This window comes from Aegilops tauschii, chromosome 1 (genome assembly GCF_002575655.3).
Source record: "Aegilops tauschii subsp. strangulata cultivar AL8/78 chromosome 1, Aet v6.0, whole genome shotgun sequence".
NCBI classification, from domain to species: Eukaryota; Viridiplantae; Streptophyta; class Magnoliopsida; order Poales; family Poaceae; genus Aegilops; species Aegilops tauschii.
This window is the reverse complement of record NC_053035.3, coordinates 45,277,654-45,298,459: the sequence shown is the minus strand read 5'-3', so window position 1 is coordinate 45,298,459 and position 20,806 is coordinate 45,277,654. Positions and strand designations below refer to the sequence as shown.

General features: G+C 42.9%; 1 protein-coding gene and 1 pseudogene across 1 annotated transcript; both read left to right on the top strand.

Annotated features, from left to right (window-relative positions):
* Nucleotides 1-7,025: 7,025 nt before the first annotated feature.
* LOC109758770 (uncharacterized) lies at nt 7,026-11,220 on the top strand. The gene is made up of 2 exons (XM_073507443.1): nt 7,026-10,832; nt 10,931-11,220. The coding sequence occupies exon 1, from the start codon at nt 7,082-7,084 to the stop codon at nt 8,309-8,311; it is 1,230 nt and encodes a 409-aa protein (XP_073363544.1). The 5' UTR covers nt 7,026-7,081; the 3' UTR covers nt 8,312-10,832; nt 10,931-11,220.
* Nucleotides 11,221-13,194: 1,974 nt separating this feature from the next.
* LOC109758776 (uncharacterized) lies at nt 13,195-18,995 on the top strand (annotated as a pseudogene).
* The last annotated feature ends 1,811 nt before the right edge of the window (nt 18,996-20,806 follow it).

Below are 20,806 nucleotides of genomic sequence, written 5' to 3'. Positions count from 1 at the left end.
ATTTGATATTCAGCCTCATGGGTTGTGGGAAGAAGCTACGGCCGTAGCCCGTAGGAGAGTGGAGGCGCGTGTTGATCAAACGTCGTGCCTGGCTCGAGGGGAGTAGTGTTGCAGATGAGCTTATCAGGACAAGTTGCCCAGGACCCCAAGGCGGCCGATGAACTCGAAGAGAAGCAACCTCGTGGATGTGTGACTGCTCACCTTTGCGATCCCTAGACGCTGGCTTCCGCTGCCAGGCCAGTCATCTTGGAATCCCACTCGAGCAGGTCATCATGGTCGTGGCTGGCAATGCTGCGCGCTTCACTTGGATCTCGCTCGAACGCGTCAGTTGGATCCCAATAAAATCACTTTTGTCCACTTTCGTACTGCACCAGTCAACATATTACGAATCTACTTCATCGCTTGATAATCAAATATCAACTTGTTTAACTTGAATACTTTTATCCTACGCTTAGGTGCACAGTTTGGAAGTAATGATAGAAACATCAAAATAGAGCAGATGCTGCCGGTTGAACATGAGAAATTTAGAGTAGGATATACTCACATTGTAAAGTAAAGTTAGAAGAATATCCTCTTTTGGATGTTACTATGTGCCAAATCATAAATCATGGTATAGAACATGCCCTTCATCTACAAATTTCAATAGCTGGAAAAAGAAAAATAATTATAGTTCACATGAAAAAGATAAGCAGGACTTATAAGCAAGACTTATAATTCTAGAGCACAAACCAAGTATTGCAATCTCATTTGCTAAGTGGATTTGATAAAACTTTCCAAATCGCATTAGAAAAATATTATTGTAATTTGACCTGACAGAGAAAAGAGATCAAGAAAACGTTACACTTCTAACTGATGGAACCACCGGCTTGTCACCCGTAGCCTGCACACATTAAAATCCCAAGAACAATCTCTCTCATAACGAGAAGGAGGATTTTCCTGTAGGTACATAGGCTGCCGAACCATCTGGCCGGGAGGAGTGCTAGCGGCCGGTGATTGAATTCTTAGTGGGCGAACCCAAGGTGGAGAGTTGGTGCTAGCGGCTGGAATCAAACTCTGGCAGGACACACGGACAGAGAGATGAACAGACAGAACAGTGGCCTGTCCGCCGCTGGATCGAAGTCGTCGTGGTCGCGGCCGGCAACGCCGTGCACTTGGCTTGGATCCCGCTCCTGGACAGATCACCCGCGTCGCCCGGCATGGCTCGCGCGCTTTACCATCCTGCTCGAGCGCGTCGCGCGCGTCGGGGGCGGCTGGATTCCCCTGTCACCGATCCACCTCCTCCACCTCCTCTGTCCAGCGAGCAGCGAGCGGACGATCCACATCCCCTGTCGAGCGAGAACACGGTGTTAGCTTAATTGGCTGGCATAACCAGCCCAGTTTACCACAGGGCTTGGATTCGGCCTCTGGAATAGCAGTCCATAGGACAGCTGGGCCAGTTGCGGAAGAGTTGATTTTACACATTAGATCTGACGGCCAGAAACGTTTAGATCGCGAAAAGGGACGACTAGAAACCCAAATCGCTGAGAGAGCTCGCTTTAGGCTCGATTATACTGTCCTTAATAGATGATAAGTGATTCAGATAAAACAATGAAATGCAAGATTGTAATAAATCTTAAATATGACCTTGTTGAAATTAGCAGAAGATCCAAGAGGAGCTGACAATGCATCCTGGATTGTTTCATATCTTCAGTTACTTTGTTAATTCCACCCATAGTCTTTTGAATGCACCAATATTCCAACAATATGCATGTATGAATCAAAATGTCTAATTTGCAAGGCTGAAAAGCTACACATGATGCATCTGCAAGACCGAACGAAATTGGAGATTACACTGACAAAGCATAATTAAAGTAAGTTGGGCACAAGAGAAAAGCTCCACATACAGTGAGTTGGCATAAAGTAAGTTGGGCACAAGATACCTGACAAGTATACCATAGACAGATGGAGGAAAGATGATCACATGACACGCTCAACCAAGCCTCCTCCCATTTTTGATGAAAACTCAACACTGATGTAAAATGTGCTGCAAAGGAAACTCGTCTATGTGGCTTCTCTGAACAGTTTACACTGCCATCAAGAGAAATAACAAGGGGTCCTTGCCCACAAGCCTTCCACAATCTACCCATCTGTATCACTAACCATAGTCAAAAATCATTATGATGAAAACAAGGAACACCATGAAACGACTTAAAATTAACAAAATGACCAACAAAAGGACCACACTTCATCAGACTACCCATAGGTTTTCAAATGATTTACATCACTGACAGCAAAAACATCATTGCAACTAACCACGAGTCAAGAATGATTTACATCGATCCGATTACAAAATTAATTCACTGAAATTACACAGGGATTTACATTGAAAGTACACTGACAATCCAGTGTAATTACATATAATAGAAACCTCGAATGCACCGATATGGATACGTGTATCAATATCGGGCCAATACGGATACGTAAATTCGTCATTTTGAAAAAGTGCCAATAGGGATACGTTTTACTATTTATTTATTTTTCAAAAAAAGGGATTCAGAATGTAAACCGTGACCTTTTTACATGCATGGATTCCATGGTTCCATGTTTTCTTTAGCAAATGAGCAGAAACTCTAGAGTAGCTACTCAAAGCTTCATGACCACAGTAGTCGCATTTCCATTTAGTGTTGCCCCGTCCAGGTGATTTCTCTATGATTTGAACATGGCTCCACAATGGTGCCCTTAGACTTGTAGGTACAGGAGGAGGTTCAGCAGGAGGAGCCATATGGAGGAGATGAGAAAAATGAGATCTTCACAGATCAGAGGAGAAAGAAGAGGGGATGAGCTTGGCTGGGCAGGAAAAAGAAGAAGAGGTGTTGGTGAGGAGTAGCAGCTCGTCGCCGGCTAGCCGCCGCTGCCGCCGGCCCTGGGTGCGTAGCTGCTAGGTACGCAGCCACCAGCCGCCGCCTGGTGTGAGCTCGGGAGGGAGGAAAGAAAACTGGGAGGGAAAGGATGGGGGGCATTGGGGTACTAGCGTTGTTGTCTGCCTCTTAACTGGGCTGAGTGGTCTTTTAGATGGGCTGGGCCGTATCCAAAACGAACTGAAAAAGTATCCTTCAAGTATCTGAATTGTTTTAAATCGTTTATTCATGAATACTCCTTGGATACGTATCGGGGGCGTATCGGAGGAGTATCGGTATCCGATACCGATTCGCTAGTTGCCTGAAGTATGGGTGCATTCGAGATAGAAACCAAATAAAGAACCGTAGATTACATGATTATGCACGATAGTCAGCGCAAAAAAAAGTGATGACATACATGTTAATTACACTAAATTTACAGTAGAATTACACTGCAATTTAGACTGGAAAAATACAGTACATAGACTATAAGAACAAAAATTCAGATTAATTACACTTTATACACAGGTTAAACACTGAGTGTAATTATATTGCAAATTACACTGAATTTACAGTGTAATTACACTGCAATTTGGACTGCAAAATTTTAGTACATAGACTGTAACTACAAAAAAATAGGTTAATTCACTGAAAATTACAGTGTATTTACATTGCAAATTAGACGGGAAAGTTTCAGTGCATAGACTGTAAGTACAAAAATTCAGGTTAATTACAAATAATGAAAAGATTAATTACACTGAAAATACAGTGTAATTACACTGCAAATTAGACCGGAAAATTCCAGTGCATAGACTGTAAGTACAAAATTTACAGGTTAGCTACACTAATTTATAATGTAAATTAATGGTGGGGGTTAAGCCCTTGTTCAGTTTAACACAGATTGCAAGTTACAAGAAACGAAATTACAGGGAGAGAAAAGACTATATACCAGAACCAACAGTAAAGAATATCACTGTAAATTTGAACTGAAAACTGCATTTGTACTAATACATTTACACTGGACTACAAATGAAACTATACTGAAAATCCACTCAAAATTACACTAGAAATTACAATCCCAAACACTGAAACTAAAACTGAATTTTTTTTAGACCAACACGTACACATCACGAGACTCAACCGACTAGGAGATTCAACATTTGCATGCCTACATCTATCATCATTAAATTACTTTCTCTATGTACTGAAAAATTCAGTTAATGTACCACCATGTAAACAAAAGTACAACACACTGGAAGCACACAATTCAGTTAAATGTACCACCATCTACACTGTAAGTTACACAGAGATATCGTGAAATTTGAACAGAGATATCACTATAGACTGCAAAATAGTACAGACCAAACGACTGTTGCTTAATATGAAGAAATTCAGTCCAGAATAAAACGTAAAAATTACATTTACACTGGCCATTTACAGTGAAAAACCAGTGTAAGATAGACTACTATAGACTGAAACTACAGTAGAGATATCACTGTAATTTTAAACATACTATTACTATTACACTGGCCATTCACTATTGCAGTCTATAGTAGCCAAACAACTGGGAGTGCGGCGAATCTGCACCCGGGCTCAGCTGCACCCACGCTCACGGAAAAAATCAAAACAAATACAAAAAAAATTCAAAAATTCCAATTTTTTTTGTGTGGTAGATAATTAGATGCGTGAGGTTCGCTGAAAAATTCAACTCGTTTGGACATTTGAGCAAGTGTGTGCAAAAAAGACAAAATCGGGGTCTGTAAAAAAGTTTACTGTTCATGAACTGTTTTGACCCGATTTGTCTTTTTTGCCGAGACCTATTCAAATATCCAAATGAGTTGAAATTTGGTGCGTACCTCACGCATCAAATTATCTACCACACAAATTTTTTTTGGAATTTTTTGAATTTTTTACTGACCGGGAGCAGCTGAGCCCGGGCTCCAGGATGAATTATCGAACAACTGGTACTTAATTACAGTGAAATCCACTCAAAATTTTCACTAAATTTACATATGCAACAAGTGGACGAATACAACGAGACAATCAACCAGATGTAGCAAATCGCAGAGATTAGCGAGTGAGGCCTCCAACCAAAATCACCATGCCTCTCTGTCTTCGAGCTCTCGCCGCGGAACGATCCGGTCAAAGGCAGCTACAGGGGGAGAAGACGAAAAAAAATCAAAATGAAAGGAACAGTGTGATTTGGACCCGATAAACGACCCACGCGCTGGGAGAAAAAAAGAAGCGCAGGAATCTCAACAGAGGGATCGACCGGACAAGAAAACGGACGAAAGCGAATTAGTAACATCCGATACTTACCGTGCGGGAGGGGGGCTCCCCCCCGCTCCACTTCGGCCCAAGCCTACTGGTGATGGGCCTCGCCCACTCACTTGTCAGAAGTTAGCATTTATCTTTATACTTGAATTTGGATCACAACATAACAGGTGAAGAAATGAATGAGGAGGAGTGGTGGTGCTACAGAGCTTTGTCTCAAGCGGCCATTCAGTCCACCGACCAAAGCACATTTATTATTTAGCTACCACTGTTCGGTCGTTGCAGGATCTTGGCTCGTTGCGATGGCAGTTGCTCGGCACACGATGGATTGTATCCTCGGTTAGATTACACCATTCTGCAAATCATCACCGTTCAAAGCTGGCATCGTGCAAATTTCGTGCATGCACTGTGTAGTTTCGCTTGTGAGCTAAGCTGACACATGATACTATTAAGTAGACTTTACCAAGGGTGTTTTGGCTCCAGGAGCATATGCTCCTGAAATGAACAAAAGATTCAAAAAAAATGTAAAAAAACAAAAAAAAAATTCTGAATTTTTTTGATTTTTTACACTTTTTTGAATCTTTTGAATTTTTTTATTTTTTACGTTTTTTTGAATCTTTTGTTCATTCAGGAGCATATGCTCCTGGGAGCCAAAACACCCTTGGTAAAGTCTACTTAATAGTATCATGTGTGTTTGTATTTCCTGAATGAACAGAAAATTCAAAAAAAATGTAAAAAATAAAAAACTTTTGAGATTTTTTGTAGATGTTTGTATTAGTGTCGCAAGCATGCTTGGCAAAATTCATGCGAAACGGGGCAGCAATGTTTCGTCGGTGAAAAAATAAATTTGGGGTGACATTTGGTTTTCAATTTTTTTCACAGGCCAAAATGCTTAACCTTTTTTGCCTCAAAATTTGGACATGAAAATTTTGTCTTGATTTTTTTGACATTTGAAGAATTATTTTTGCGCCCAGGAGCATCTGCTCCGGGAGCCAAATTGAATTTTCAATCTAAAAGGTCTTATAGAGGGAGTACATGGCTTGCTGGGCAGGTGCTCGAAAAGCATTCAAAAATCAAACTATTGTCCCCCCTCAAAAAAAAAATAATCAAACTACTGTACATTGGTGCATTGTTGTGTCCCTCCCATGGCCAAAAGCACGTACGAGCGTCTCTGAAGCTTAGTAGTGCAATATCTCAGCAGCAGACGTAGATAGCATGAGAACCTAGCTACTACTCAGCTAGTAATTCAGGAAAGCTAGATTCAAACATCATATCGCCACATAAGTCAGAGGTTCAGACTAGTCCAAGAGAGACATTGTTACTAACCAGACAATGTATAATACATTTCACACCGACTTCTTTTTTTCATGGATACCTATGGCTACTGAGCCCTCATCATACAAGGAAAAAACAGTCAAATGTCAGCGATACACACTGCTTATTAAGCTTAACCACAGAGCTATAGCCCCTACAAGGGCACCTTTCTCGGCAACATGTAACACAACCTTAGGGTTGTTGCAGGTGTTCTTCCAATGCCCTCCCACTCCGCGGTTCCAGCATTTCTCATCGTGTGTTTTCAACTTGGATTTATAAGAACAACTTGCTGTCAGTTTTCAGTAAAAAAGGTACTTCTCCGCCATTTGGCCAAATGTGGTCAAGTGCAGAATGTATCAAGACAAGATTTGTTTGCCACTTGTTTGTCATTAAGCTTCTGAGTATCTGTGCCATGTGGCTAGTAATGAATGGTCAAAATTACTCTGAAGCTTAATGAGAACATGTTTTCAGTAAAAAAATATTAATCGTGTATTCTGAAAGTTACTGGCACTGCATTGCGGCACTGGGTTATCATCTCTCCAAGCTTGAAGTAGTACTGAACTTTCAACATACTGTACTACTGTAATCAACAAGCGAACATAATCAAAAATTACCCCATGCCATGCCAGCATCCGCCGTGGCCCGCGCCGGCGCGCCCGACCACCTGTGAATTGTCACGACTCACCTCCGCCGCCGCTCGCGCTGAGCTGATTCCCGCATCCGCCGCCGCCGCCTCTCCTCTTCCACCTCGCCGCCCTCGAGCTGCTGTGCTCCTGGCGACGCCGCCAAGCCTCCACTCCACCACGCCCATGTCCCGCATCCGCCTTCGCCGCAGCCGCCTCTTCTCCTCCTGCGCCACCACCCCGCCGCCCGCAGGCTCCTGGTCTCCCCACGCCGCCTTCGCCGCGGCCACAGAGCGCGCCCTCGCCGGGAAGCTCAGCGGGGAGGACGCACACCACCTGTTCGATGAATTGCTGCGGCAGGCCACCCCGGTCCCCGAGCGCTCCCTCAACGGATTCCTTACTGCCCTCGCCCGTGCACCGGACTCCTCCACTTTCAGAAATGGCCCTGCCCTCGCCCGTGCACCGGACTCCTCCACTTTCAGAAATGGCCCTGCCCTCGCCATCGCCCTCTTCAACCGCCTGTGCCGAGAAGAAGCCGGCTCGCGGGTGGCGTGGCCCACGGTCTGCACCTACAACATCCTCATGGACTGCCGCTGCCGCACGCGTCGCCCGGATCTAGGGCCTGCCTTCCTTGGGCGCCTCCTCAGGACGGGCCTGAAGACAAACCAGATCGTCGCCAACACCCTCCTCAAGTGCCTCTGCTACGCCAAACGGACGGATGAGGCTGTCAATGTATTGCTTCACAAGATGTCCGAGCTCGGCTGTGTGCCTGATGCCATCTCATACAACACAGTTCTTAAGAGATTATGTGAAGATAGCAGAAGCCAGGGAGCACTCGACCTGCTCCGGACGGTGGCAAAAGAAGGAGGTGTTGGCTCTCTCGATGTGGTATCCCATGGCACTGTCATCCATGGCTTCTTTAAGGAAGGCGAAACAGGCAAGGCATGCAATCTATTCCATGAAATGACACAACAAGGGATTGTGCCCAATGTGGTGACATATAACTTGATTATTGATGCGTTGTGCAAGGCCAGAGCAATGGACAAGGCAGAGCTGATCCTTCGGCAGATGGTTGATAACGGTGTTCGACCCGATACAGTTACTTGCAGCTCGATCATGTCTTCCCTTTGCAAGCATGGAAGAAGCAAAGAAGCTGCAGAATTTTTTGACTCCATGACTGCCAAAGGCCTCAAAGCTGATGTTTTCTCATATTCTGTTTCATGATATGCCACTGAAGGATGCCTTGCTGATATGATTGATCTCTTCAATTCAATGAAAAGCAACGGTATTGAAGCCACCTGTCATGTTTTCAACATATTAATTGGTGCATATGCTAAATGTGGAGTGATGGATGAGGCTATGCTCACATTTACTGAAATGCGGCGACAAGGAGTGAGTCCGGATGTATTCACCTATGCAACTGTAATAGTCTCACTTTGTAGAACAAGTAGGCTGGCCAATGCTATTGACAAATTCGATGAGATGATTGCCATGGGAGTACAGCCAAACAGACCTGTTTATCAGTCCCTAATTCAGGGTTATTGTATAATCGGTGATGCGGTTAAAGCTAAGGAGCTGGTTTCTGAAATGATGAACAAAGTTATTCCCCATCCTGACATTGCGTTCTTCACTTCAATAATAAACAGTCTATGCAAAGAACGAAGGGTTATGGATGCACAAGTTATCTTTGACTTGGTTATAATGTGATTGTGGAATGTAAGCACAATGAGTGCCAATACAATCTTTTCTAGGGGCCACCTAAGAATATATGATCTCTCCAAAACTGCCACTTTCCTTCATTTCCAGATCTGATATGTATGCAAAGGGTGGATTTACTTTTTGTTTGAGCAATCCGTTTAATATGTCAGGGCAAATGGGTCCTGGAAGAATCGATGATTGAGGTTGCTTATGCTATGTTTGGGAGGAGAACTGCCGCCAGCCTCGCATTGGTTCACCTTGCTTTACACCTCTCCACTTCAGGTACACACAGATGCACAACAAGGACTACCTCGAGTGATGAGTGCCTCCACCATACCCTTCCGTTTTGGTCTTCCGCTTTTTCAAATATCAACTTCTTTTTACCCCATGGAATCCCGAAAATAGTAGAAAGTGAAACTCTTCTCATGTTCTTGCTCACTATTTGAGGAACAGTGTGCTTGAATGGAAACTGACTTTTCAAGGAGTTGGGGTGGATTAGGAGACGTTGTTTAATTAGTTGCAATTGAAACTCTGAGATTGGATGAAGAAGTGGAAATATGAACTCTTAACTATCTGCTGGTGATTGTTCCTTAGGTCAGTGAAAACGTCTTCACTATGTATGTTACTGCAACTACAGTTACATTACAAAACTTGCTTCAGTCGCATAGTTACCTAAGCTTCAGCCGAGTTACTCTTCATATGCAGCCTGTACAAGTTTGGATTTAGCCATTTTGTGGCATAATTTGATATCTACTTCAACACTTCATTCAATATGTCCATGGTTATGTTGTAACTGCATTTAAACAATAGTAGTTACACAATATTTGCATAGGAATAGTTGCACAAGAAACAGGTGTCCATTGTTGCTAACTGATAAAATGGTTTATTTGGTACAGTTTTAGAAGTAATCGTAGTCAACAAATGCTTTTCGAGTGTAAACGTTTGTATACATTTACATTTACAGATTTGTTCTGACATCATTTGTGATCATGGCCTAGTGTGATGAAGCTCTGGACATGGAAATATCCATCCGTAGAAACAGCCAGTGGCGAATCTAGGAACAAAATGGAGGGTAGGCTCAAAGTTAACGCTGAGAGAACTAAACATCATTTTAAAGAAACAAATCATTGCCTCATAATCCCATGGTCCAACTAAACTTCAATTTTTCCAAATTAGCATCGGAAACATGTATTTTCTACTGGAATTTTTTATATTTTTTGACAAATATGAAAATTTAACCAAAGTTTGGATTACACATGCACAAGCTGGGATAGGTTCAGGACTAGTTGCAAAACTATGCATATACTCGTATGTTTTCTCCTCAATTCTTTTTGCGAATCTGCAAATAGTTCCATTGGACACTAAATTAGTTAACAGTGCATCCGGTTCAGTTACCCAGCCAGCAGCCGCCCAGCTCGTCCCTGGCTCCCTCCCGTTCACGACATGCGCCCCACACATGTCGGCAAGCCGGCGAGCTCCTGCAGACTGCATCCCCCGCCTAAATCAGCTGTGGCTACGGCTGAGCTCTACCACAACTGTCTCCCCTGGAGGCACCCTGGTCCCCCGCGGGCGGCGCTAGGGTTGGAGTATGAGCATGAGCGCATGGCTGCCGCCGCTGTGAGTCGCCTGTTCTGTTCTCTGTGGGTGTGCGGCGTTGTTTGTTCGGTACTGGCTAATACATAGGCTGAGAAGTTGGGCCATTGGGCTGGGACGAGATTAGTTTAGTAGTAAAAGAAAAATTTGTTTTTCTGGAGGGTAGGCTTCAGCCTGTCGAAGCCCCCCTGGTAGACTCGCCGCTGGAAACAGCCATGAATAGCAATATAGCATCATTTGGATACTGAGGAAGGTTATCAGGCAGGTTTGTAATATCATCCCTGTCTTGATAACTTTCTTCTTGCTTTTATAAGCTTGTAGAATTGTTTAACCTGACCATGCTTCTTAATAGGAACACTTTTTGGCATGTCCAGCTTAGGGCCTGGACTTCTGTGTCGCATTGACATGGAAGTATCCATACTCCAGAATGCCCCGAAGAAAATCATTGTTAACGGTAGGACTAATTATTACCCGAAACCCCTTTCAAAATACATGGTTCATCACTATGTTTTGAGCATTTTTCTTGTGCTGATGGTGTATGGCTTTTTTCAGACCTATTCCCGCACTTATAGATGGAGAAGGGCTCACTCTAGGTAGAACGCGCCGTCGAAAAACAAAATCTACGCAGGATATTTTTATTTCAAGATCTAATGACCAGAAACGGTTACCAGAGCTGAATCTGGCTCACTGCCGGTTAGAATATAAGAATACTGTCGAACGAAGCAAAATCAGTGAAGATTGTCTGGTTGAAATCATTTTAAATAACAAGCGAGTGTGTCCGCCAAAAGAGATTTTGTTTGAACAAGCACTTGTGTTTACTTATAATGTCGTGCCGTCAAATATATGGTGCATCAGTTATATAATTTGATTTTTGTTTCAAATACTAATATACTCCAGTAAGTTATGTCATGACATTTGTAACATTGCCACTTTGAAATCAAATAAGCGCGGATTTATATCCTTGTTCATTGGAAATTTATCCAGAGCACCTGCGTAGAAGCTTGAATATTCATTCTTTTTTTACTTATATATTTCTGGCAAATCTCAATCCAGAAAAGTGATCAGTTGATGACGAGGCTTTTTGCCCTCGTTGCTCTGATGAAACTTGTTCACGACTTTGGAATGTGAAAACGAATGTGATCTTGAAATTGCCGTGGATTGGGGTTGACAAAATCCCTTGGCCCAGATGGCCTCTTGGCTATGTTTTTGCGATGGCGCTAGTCGTTGCTGCAAGGCGAGGTTTGCCAAGCAGTTCGGAATTTCTTGGAGGGCAAGGATATACCGCCAGATTTTTAAGACACGGTTTTAGTGCTCATCCTGAATGAAGGTGAACTCCCCTAAACAGCTGAACTCCTCGCTCAATGTTGGCCCCATAACCTTATGTGATGTGTTGTGCAAGCTACTCCCTCCGTTCCATATTAGTTGTCGCTCAAACGGATGTATCTAATACGTCTAGATACATCCGTTTGCGCGACAACTAATATGGAACGGAGGGAGTAGCATCTAAGGTGGTCGCAAATAGATTGAAGATTTTTTGCCGATTATGATCTTGGAGACGCAAAGTTCTTCCATGCCAGGTAGACTCATCGCTGACAATGAGCTCTGCAGTGCGTATAAGTGCATCCATTCTATTCGGACCAGGAAGATCGCCGCTTTGTGTGGTCATGCTGCATATGATGAAGGCCTACGGTAGCATGATCTCCCTGGAAAATATGTTGCTGAAATTGGGGTTTTCACCAAGCTGGATCAAAATGGGTATCTCGCCGGCTAGGAAAACTCTGATGAAAAAAAAGGTTTAGAAAGAAACCGCTCTGATTTGAGACAAGAGACTTTGCTTGTCTGGTTTGTAGTACTCCCTATTTCATAATGTAGTGCATATTTTTTTTCACAAGTCAAACTTTGAAGCTGTTGACACCCTTGAAATATGCTTTAAAAAATTAGTCCCAACCTTAAAAAGCTTATTAAACACCGTAAAACTGATTTTGGCTTCCGAGCTCCGGTGACCTTTTTATATCTCTAAAATATTTTAAATTCATGGGTATCAAAAGAAATCCACAAAATTGTCAATGTGTTATTTGGGGGTACGCTATCATAGTGCCAATTTTCATAAAAATGCCAAACATACAAATTCATGCCAACTGCGCCTGCTATGTGGGGATACACTATCATAGACGCTTGAAAACTAGACACAGAGCTAGTAAACCATAATAGGATTAACACTTCTGCTTCGGTACACGAAGCAGAAACCTTTTCTTCGTAGATTCAAACTTCATCTTCCAGTTTCATTTTAGTTTTCAGGGAAAGGAAGCATAGAAGTCGTGTGACAGGAAGAATCACACTCATTCTAAAAAGAAGAGGTAGGAGTAACAAAAAAATCATACTCATCACGAATACGAAAAAGGAAGGCAATTCTCGAAAGTCCCCTTTACTCCCGAGCTCATTTGAGCTCGAGATGAACAGTAAATTCAAAAAAATGAAAGAGATATAAAAAATTCTTAATATTTTTGATGCAAACTTTGACAAATGTTTCGAGTGCCTGCAAATTTTCATCATGAATTGAAATCCCTGGAAGTCATAGTAAAAAAAAATCAAAACCAGTACTTTAAAATTCTTTTGTAAATAGCATTTTTGGACCATTGTTTTTTTGTCATGAGTTCCACGAATGTTATTTCCTGATGAATTTTTGCAAACTAACAAAACATTGATCAAAGTTTGGCACAGAAAAATTTCAGAGTTTTTGAAATTTATTATTTTATTTTATTTTACTGTTTGTTTATAAGGGAGCATTTGAGATCGGGACTGGATACTCCTCGTCCGGCCGTTCTCCCTTTCTCAGTGCAGAGCCAGAGCCGCCGATGTCCCGCATCCCCATCCGCCGCCGCCGCCGCTGCTCATCGTCCTCCACCTAGACAGTGTCCGGCCTCCGCCTCCGCCACTCCTCCTTCTCCTTCTCCTCCACCTAGCCATTCTCCGACCTCTGCCTCCGCTACTCCTCCTCCCCCTGTCCCCCACCTCGCCGATGCCCCGTCTCCGCCTCCGTCGCTTCTCCACCGCGCCGATGTTCCACCTCCTCCGCCGCAGCTCCTCCTCCACCACCACCTCGCCGCCCTCGCGTTCCTGGTCTCCCCACGCCGCCTTTGCCGCCGCCACGGAGCGCATCCGCGCCGGGACGCTCAGCCGGGAAGACGCGCACCACCTGTTCGACGAATTGCTACGGCAGGCCACCCCCGTCCCCAGCCGCTCCCTAAACGGCTTACTTGCCGCTCTCGCCCGTGTGCCCGCCCCCGCCGCCTGCATCAGAGATGGTCCCGCTCTCGCCCTTGGCCTCTTCAACCGCGTCTGCCGGGATGAAGCCGGCGCGCGGGTGGCACCACCCACAGTCTTCACTTACGGTATCCTCATGCACTGCTGCTGCTGCGCACATCGCCCGGACCTAGGGCTTGCCTTATTCGGCCGCTTCCTCAGGACGGGCCTGAAGACAAATGAGATCATTGCCACCACCTTCCTCAAGTGCCTCTGCTACGCAAAACGGACGGATGAGGCTCTGAACGTGCTGCTTCATAGGATGTCCGAGCTCGGCTGTGTGCCTGATGCCATCTCATACAACATTGTTCTGAAGAGCTTATGTGAAGATAGCATGAGTCAGCGGGCGCTCGACCTCCTCCAGATGATGGCGAAAGAAGGAGGTGGCTGCTCCCCCAACGTGGTGGCGTATAGCACAGTCATCCATGGCTTTTTTAAGGAAGGTGAAACAGGCAAGGCATGCAATCTGTTCCATGAAATGATGCAGCAAGATGTTGAGCCCAATGTGTGGACATATAGTTCAATCATTGATGCATTGTGCAATGCCAGAGCAATGGACAAGGCAGAGCTAGTGCTTCAGCAGATGGTTAACAAAGGTGTTCAACCCAATAATGTGACATATAATTGCATGATCCATGGATATTCCACATCTGGGAGGTGGAAAGAGGCTGCTAAATTGTTTAGAGAAATGAAAAGCCGGGGCCTTATACCAGATACTTCTACTTGCAACGCCTTAATGACTTACCATTGTAAGCATGGAAGAAGCAAAGAAGCTGCAGAATTTTTTGATGCCATGACTGCCAAAGGCCACAGAGATGTCATCTCCTACTGTATTTTGCTTCATGGGTATGCCAATGAAGGATGCTTTGCTGATATGATTGATCTCTTTAATTCAATGGAAAGCAATGGTTTTGTAGCCGACTGCCATGTTTTCACCATATTAATTGATGCATATGCTAAACGTGGAATGATGGATGAAGCTATGCTCATATTTACTGAAATGCGGGAAAAAGGAGTGAGTCCCAATGTAGTCACCTATTCCACTGTAATAGCCGCACTTTGCAGATTGGGTAGGCTGTCCGATGCTATGGACAGGTTCAATGAGATGACTGATATGGGTGTACAGCCGAACACAGCTGTTTATCACTCCCTAATTCAGGGTTTTTGTATGCATGGTGATTTGGTTAAAGTTAAGGAATTTGTTTCTGAAATGATGAACAAAGGTATTCCTCGTCCTGACATTGCGTTCTTCACTTCAGTAATTAACTCTTTATGCAAAGAAGGAAGGGTTATGAATGCACAAGTATCTTTGACTTGGTTATAGGCATGGGCGAGAGGCCTAATGTCATTACATTCAGTTCACTGATTGACGGATATGGCTTAGTCGGCCAGATGGGTAAAGCACTTGGAGTGCTTGATGCCATGGTATCAGCTGGCATTGAGCCTAATGTTGTTACGTATAGTTCACTTCTTGATGGCTATTGTAAAAATGGAAGGATCAATGATGCTTTGATTCTGTTCAGAGAAATGCCACACAAGAGAATTAAACCTAACACTGTTACATATGGCGTCATGCTGGATGGGTTGTTCCGTGCTGGCAGAACTGTTGCTGCAAGGGAAATGTTCCATGAGATGACCGAAAGGGGTATACCAGTGAGCATTTCCATATACAATATAATACTTGGTGGTCTTTGTAGAAATAATTGTGCAGACGAAGCGGTCGCACTATTCCAGAAATTAGGAGCAAGGAATGTCAAGTTCGATATTATAACACTCAATACCATGATTAATGCAATGTTCAAGGTTCGGAGAAGAGAAGAAGCTAACGATTTGTTTGCTGCAATATCAGCCAGTGGGTTGGTGCCTGATGCTTCTACTTACGGTATAATGATAGAAAATATTCTAAAGGAAGGATCAGTGGAAGAAGTTGACAATATGTTTTCATCAATGGAGAAGAGTGGTTGTGCACCCAGCTCTCGTCTTATAAATTATGTCATCAGAATGTTGTTGGAAAAAGGTGAGATTGCCAGGGCCGGGAATTATTTATCTAAAGTTGATGGGAAGATCATCTCACTTGAAGCTTCAACTACTTCTTTGTTGTTGTCTCTCTTTTCAAGGGAAGGGAAATACCGGGAAAACATTGAACTGCTTCCTGCAAAGTATCAATTTTTCAATGGATTTGGTTGACTAAAAGATGCATTGCACACCAGACTAGCTTCTCAGAAAGCACAATTAAGTTTTTCTTGTATAAAGCTCCTGCCAGTATAAGAAATCCAAACTGCCTGCTTGTAGCATTGAGTTCATTTTGTTGTGTGTCAAAATCACAAGAATATGAATTATATATGAATCTTTTAATCTTTGTTGCGGGGAAAGGTAGACCAAGTAGTTTAAGATGCTGGTTGAAATTTTCGGGGATTAATTTTTTTTATGACGATTGGGGAAGGTGTACACATATAATCTTCCCGAAGAAGCACAATAAATACTAATACAATCTTTTCATGTATGGTTGATACCAGCCACCTGAGTGTTTATAGTTTCTCTAAAACAGTCACTTTCCTTGAGTGCATATTTGGCAATTTCACTCTCAGTGATCTGCTATGTTTGCAAGGTGGTCTTACTTTTAGTTTGAGAAGTTTGTTTTATATGTCATGGCAAATGGGTCTTGTAAGAATGGATGTTTGAGATTGCTGATGCTATATTCAATTAGCGGATATACGAGCTCATGCTGGACAGCGGGAGTCTCCTACACTCTATGCTACTGTGAGTTGCACTGCTGGAACTTTGTTACATACAGGTGAAAAAAGTATTTCTTTTATGATTTCTTTCTGCTTTACTTCATTGAAGATTCAACTATTTTCCTCACGATGTAGATAAATGTATGGCCAATAATTCACCAGTGCGAGATATTGCATAAGTCCGCATGGCACCGACACCAATGCAGGTGATAGAGGAGAAGTAATCAAAGCATTTGCTTGATGCGAATGTCTTGCTCTCATACATATGGGTCGGGGTGGTAGTGGGCATTCTACTCTATTTCTTTCTGGTAATCTCAATTCTCGTTGCTACTGCTCTGCCAGATTAAGCGTTACACTAATCCAAGCGGTGGCTTAATTCCCTAGTCCTCCGCTGCTCAATGTGCCATTGCTGATAAAATCTCATTCTCACAAGGAGGAGATGCCGCTGTCAGCCTGCGGTGTTCTTACGCCATTCGTCTTCCTCTTGCTCTTTTCTGAATATCAGCTTCTTTTTATCTGGCGGGATCCAAACATAGTAAAAGTTGAACCCTTAACACAATCACACGTTCTTGCTCAATCTTTTATGAACGGTGTTGCTTGGATGGAGACTGACTTTTTAACGAATTGGCATGGATTAGAAGGTGTTGTTTAATTAGCTGGAATTGCAACTCTGAGATTGGATGAAGAAGTGGAAATGTGGACTCTTGAAGTAGCTGCAGGTGGCTGTTCCTTAGGTAAATGAAAAGGGCTTCATTCTGTATGTTGATATAACTATTGTTACATAGAAGACTTGTTTTATAGCTTCAGTCGAGTTACTGTTCATATGCAGCTTGTACAAGTTTGCATTTAGCCATTTAGTGGCAGAATTTGATGTCTACTTCAATACTTCATTCAATGTATCCATCATTTAGTTATGCCCATGGGCCATAGTTATGCCGTAAGCTGCATTAAAACAGTAGTTCCACAACCTGTGCATAGGAATAGTCACACAAGAAACATGATAATAGCTTTCTGTTGTTGCTAACTGATATAATGATTTATTGCTCTACAGTTTTAGAGGCGCAGTAGCTATCAACAAATGATTTTTCAGTGTCAACTTTTGGTATACGGACATTTAAAGATTTGTGCTGACATCATTTGTAATCATGTCCTAGTGTATTGAAGCCCTGGGAATGGAAATATCCATCTGTAGAGACAGCTATGAATAGCGTCATCTGAATACCGAGGAAAGTTGTCATGCAGGTTTGTGATATCGTCCCTATGTTGATACTTTCTTCTTGCCATTGTAAGCTTGCAGAATTGTTTAACTTGCCCATGCTTCTTAATAGGAACACTGTTTACCATGTCTGGCTTAGGGCCTGAACTTCTGTTTTCAAGGATAAAGACTTCCTCAATGCAGGATGCACCAGGAGGGTTTATTTCACTTGGCGCAGTATCATCTTTGGCAGCGAGCTGCTGAAGAGAGGTATGGCAAACCAGACAGCTCAGCTATAGACATGTGGCACAGCAACTAGATACCCTCATACCCAGAGGCAGGAGTTCAGTGTTTGGGTATCCAGTTGCTGTGCTACCATTCTACCAACAGACGGGATGGGCAGAAACTCCAGCGACTGTTCTAGGTGAGTGATGTTGGAGCTTGGAACTGAGGACTACCTGGCATGGAATCTCACAAAAAAATGGTATTTCTCAGTCTGGTCCGCTTCCCACCTAGGAATGCAACAGAAGAAATCCTCAAGAGGGAGTTTCTTCTCCTGCAGTGCGCATAAAGGTTGGATGTATCTTTGTGATTCAGATGTTCCGAATAAGACCAAAGTGCATGCCTGGCTCATCTTTTTCACTTGTGATTGTGCACTAGGGCAATCTGCATACTTGTGATTTTGGCTAGGAACAAGGCTGGAGTTGCCATTGCCGATGATGTCGTGCACTCTGATGGCATTAGGTTTCAGGTGCAAATTCCAGACTGCAGACTCGGTGTCATCTGCAGTTGTTTGCTCCATCATCGTGTCCTTCCTGTACCAAAGAAGCCAGGTCAAATTTCAGTTTGATTAATGGATGATGGCTCGTGTGCGTATTGAAATTCCTTTTCCTTTTCCTGTATGATATTTCACCCAGGTCATATATCCTTCCTGGACCAAAGAAGCCAGCCAGGTCTCCACTTTTCCAACATGTTCCAGACTCCAGAAGAATCAAGTTCAGAAATGGGGAACCATCTCCCCGCGTGGCTTCAGTACGCCACAGATCGTTGCAGTTCTCCCAGTTTTTCATGTACTCCCTCTGTAAACAAATATAAGAGCGTTTAGATCACTATTTTAGTGGTCTACACGCTCTTATATTTCTTTACAGAGGGAGTACCTAGTTAGCTTCATCTGGATAGGAAGCAGGTTCATGGCTCAGCTGCCTCTTGCAGCATGCTGGCATGGATGAAGACATTTATCTGGGCACAGAAAACATTTATCTGGGCACATAAACAAGGCCGGCTGGGAAAAACTCTGTGATGAAAAAAAAGGTGTAGAAAGAAACCGCTCTGGTTTGAGACAAGAGACATTGCTTGTCTGGTTTGTAGTACTCCCTCCATTCCATAATGCAGTGCATATAGATTTATTTTTTCACAGGTCAAACTTTGAAGCTTAAAAAGCTTATTAAACACCGTAAAATTGATTTTGGCTTCTGAGCTCCGGTGACCTTTTTATCTCTAGAATATTTTAAATTCATGGGTATCAAAAGAAATCCACAAAATTGTCAATGTGACACTATCATAGTGCCAATTTTCATAAAAATGCCAAATATACAAATTTGTGCCAATTCCGTCTGTTATATGGGGACACACTATCATAGACGTCTGGAAACTAGACACAGAGCTACAAAACAATGATAGGATTAACACTTCTGCTTCAGTACATGACGCAGAAACCTTTTCTTCTACTTTCTTTGTACCATAATATATGTCGTTTTAGCAATTCAACAGAGGGAGTAGATTCAAACTTTATCTTCCAGTTTCATTTTAGTTTTCAGGGAAAGGAAGTACAGAAGTTGTGTGACAGGAAGAATCACACTCATTCTTTTTTGCGGCTGAATCACACTCATTCTAAAAGGAAGAGGTAGGAGTAACAAAAAAAATCACACTCGTCAGGTTGGATTGCTCCACTGCATACACGAATACAAAAAGGAAGGCCATTCTCGAAAGGTTGGGAGTTGATAAACAGTAGCCATAGGTTCCACCCACCACCACCTCCCTGTTACATAAATAAAAAGGTTGGGAGTTTCTGATATAAACTAATGATTCGAAAAATATCCTGCAGAGCACATCACGAATATGCGTCTCTGATATGCCTGACAAACAACTGATACATAGTAAAACCTGATGAATCATGGGACATTTCGCAAACCTCTCACAAATGTTGATATACATACATAGGCACAAGCACAAGCACAAGCATACACAACTCATTTGTTGAGCTACTCCTTTGCAGCTCAGCACTAAAGCCTATGCACGAAAATCTCTTCATCAATTAGTGGTATACCCTCTCCATGTTGCCTTTTTTTTTGAGCATCAGTATAGACACAAGCGCTCATATACACGCGCATACACTCACCCCTATGAACACACACACGCATACCTTACCCCTATGAGCACTTCCGAGAGACTGAGTCGGCATATCATCTTGAGATTTACGAAGTCACCATAGGCGCCTCGTCGTCGACGGGAACGTCTCCTCCCACTGAAAGCGCATCGCCGGAAAATCCTGAAATAAATTCAGAAATAATGCGAGCACCAGGATTTAAACCCTGGTGGGTTGGGAATATCAGTGTCCACCTAACCATCTCAACCATAGCCCAGACGTTCAGTTGATGCATCACGCTTTCCTCCAAAAACAAAACAAAAACTGATGCATCATGCGGCTGGACGGGTAGAAAGAAAAATTAACTATTTCCTACCTTTTTCCCAACCCCTAAATAAACTATTGCCCCTATAAAATACTAATTTATTATTATTGTCACAAAAGACTAATTACCTATTAATTAATTTGGGGGGGGGGGGCTATTAATTAAATAATATACACGAGCAACATTTAAAAATGAAAATGAACTCATATTAGCTAACATGTTTGCCCATACATGTATTTAAATTTCTACAACTAATTTTTAATAAAAAATGGTTTCACAATTTATTTTATTTTTTATCAGTTTTATTTATATATTTTTTTTTGGTGGATTCGTTTTTCTTCATGCTACTTGTGTAACTGCAGCATGTCCACCGATCGCACGCTCGCAGTCACAAGTTCGTCGGTCGTGCACAACTATATGTTCACCTATCTTTCATAGGTGCCAATAAGGGCACTGGAATTATTTTACCCGTGGGGTTGAGTGCTGCTAAAACATGTTAGGGAGG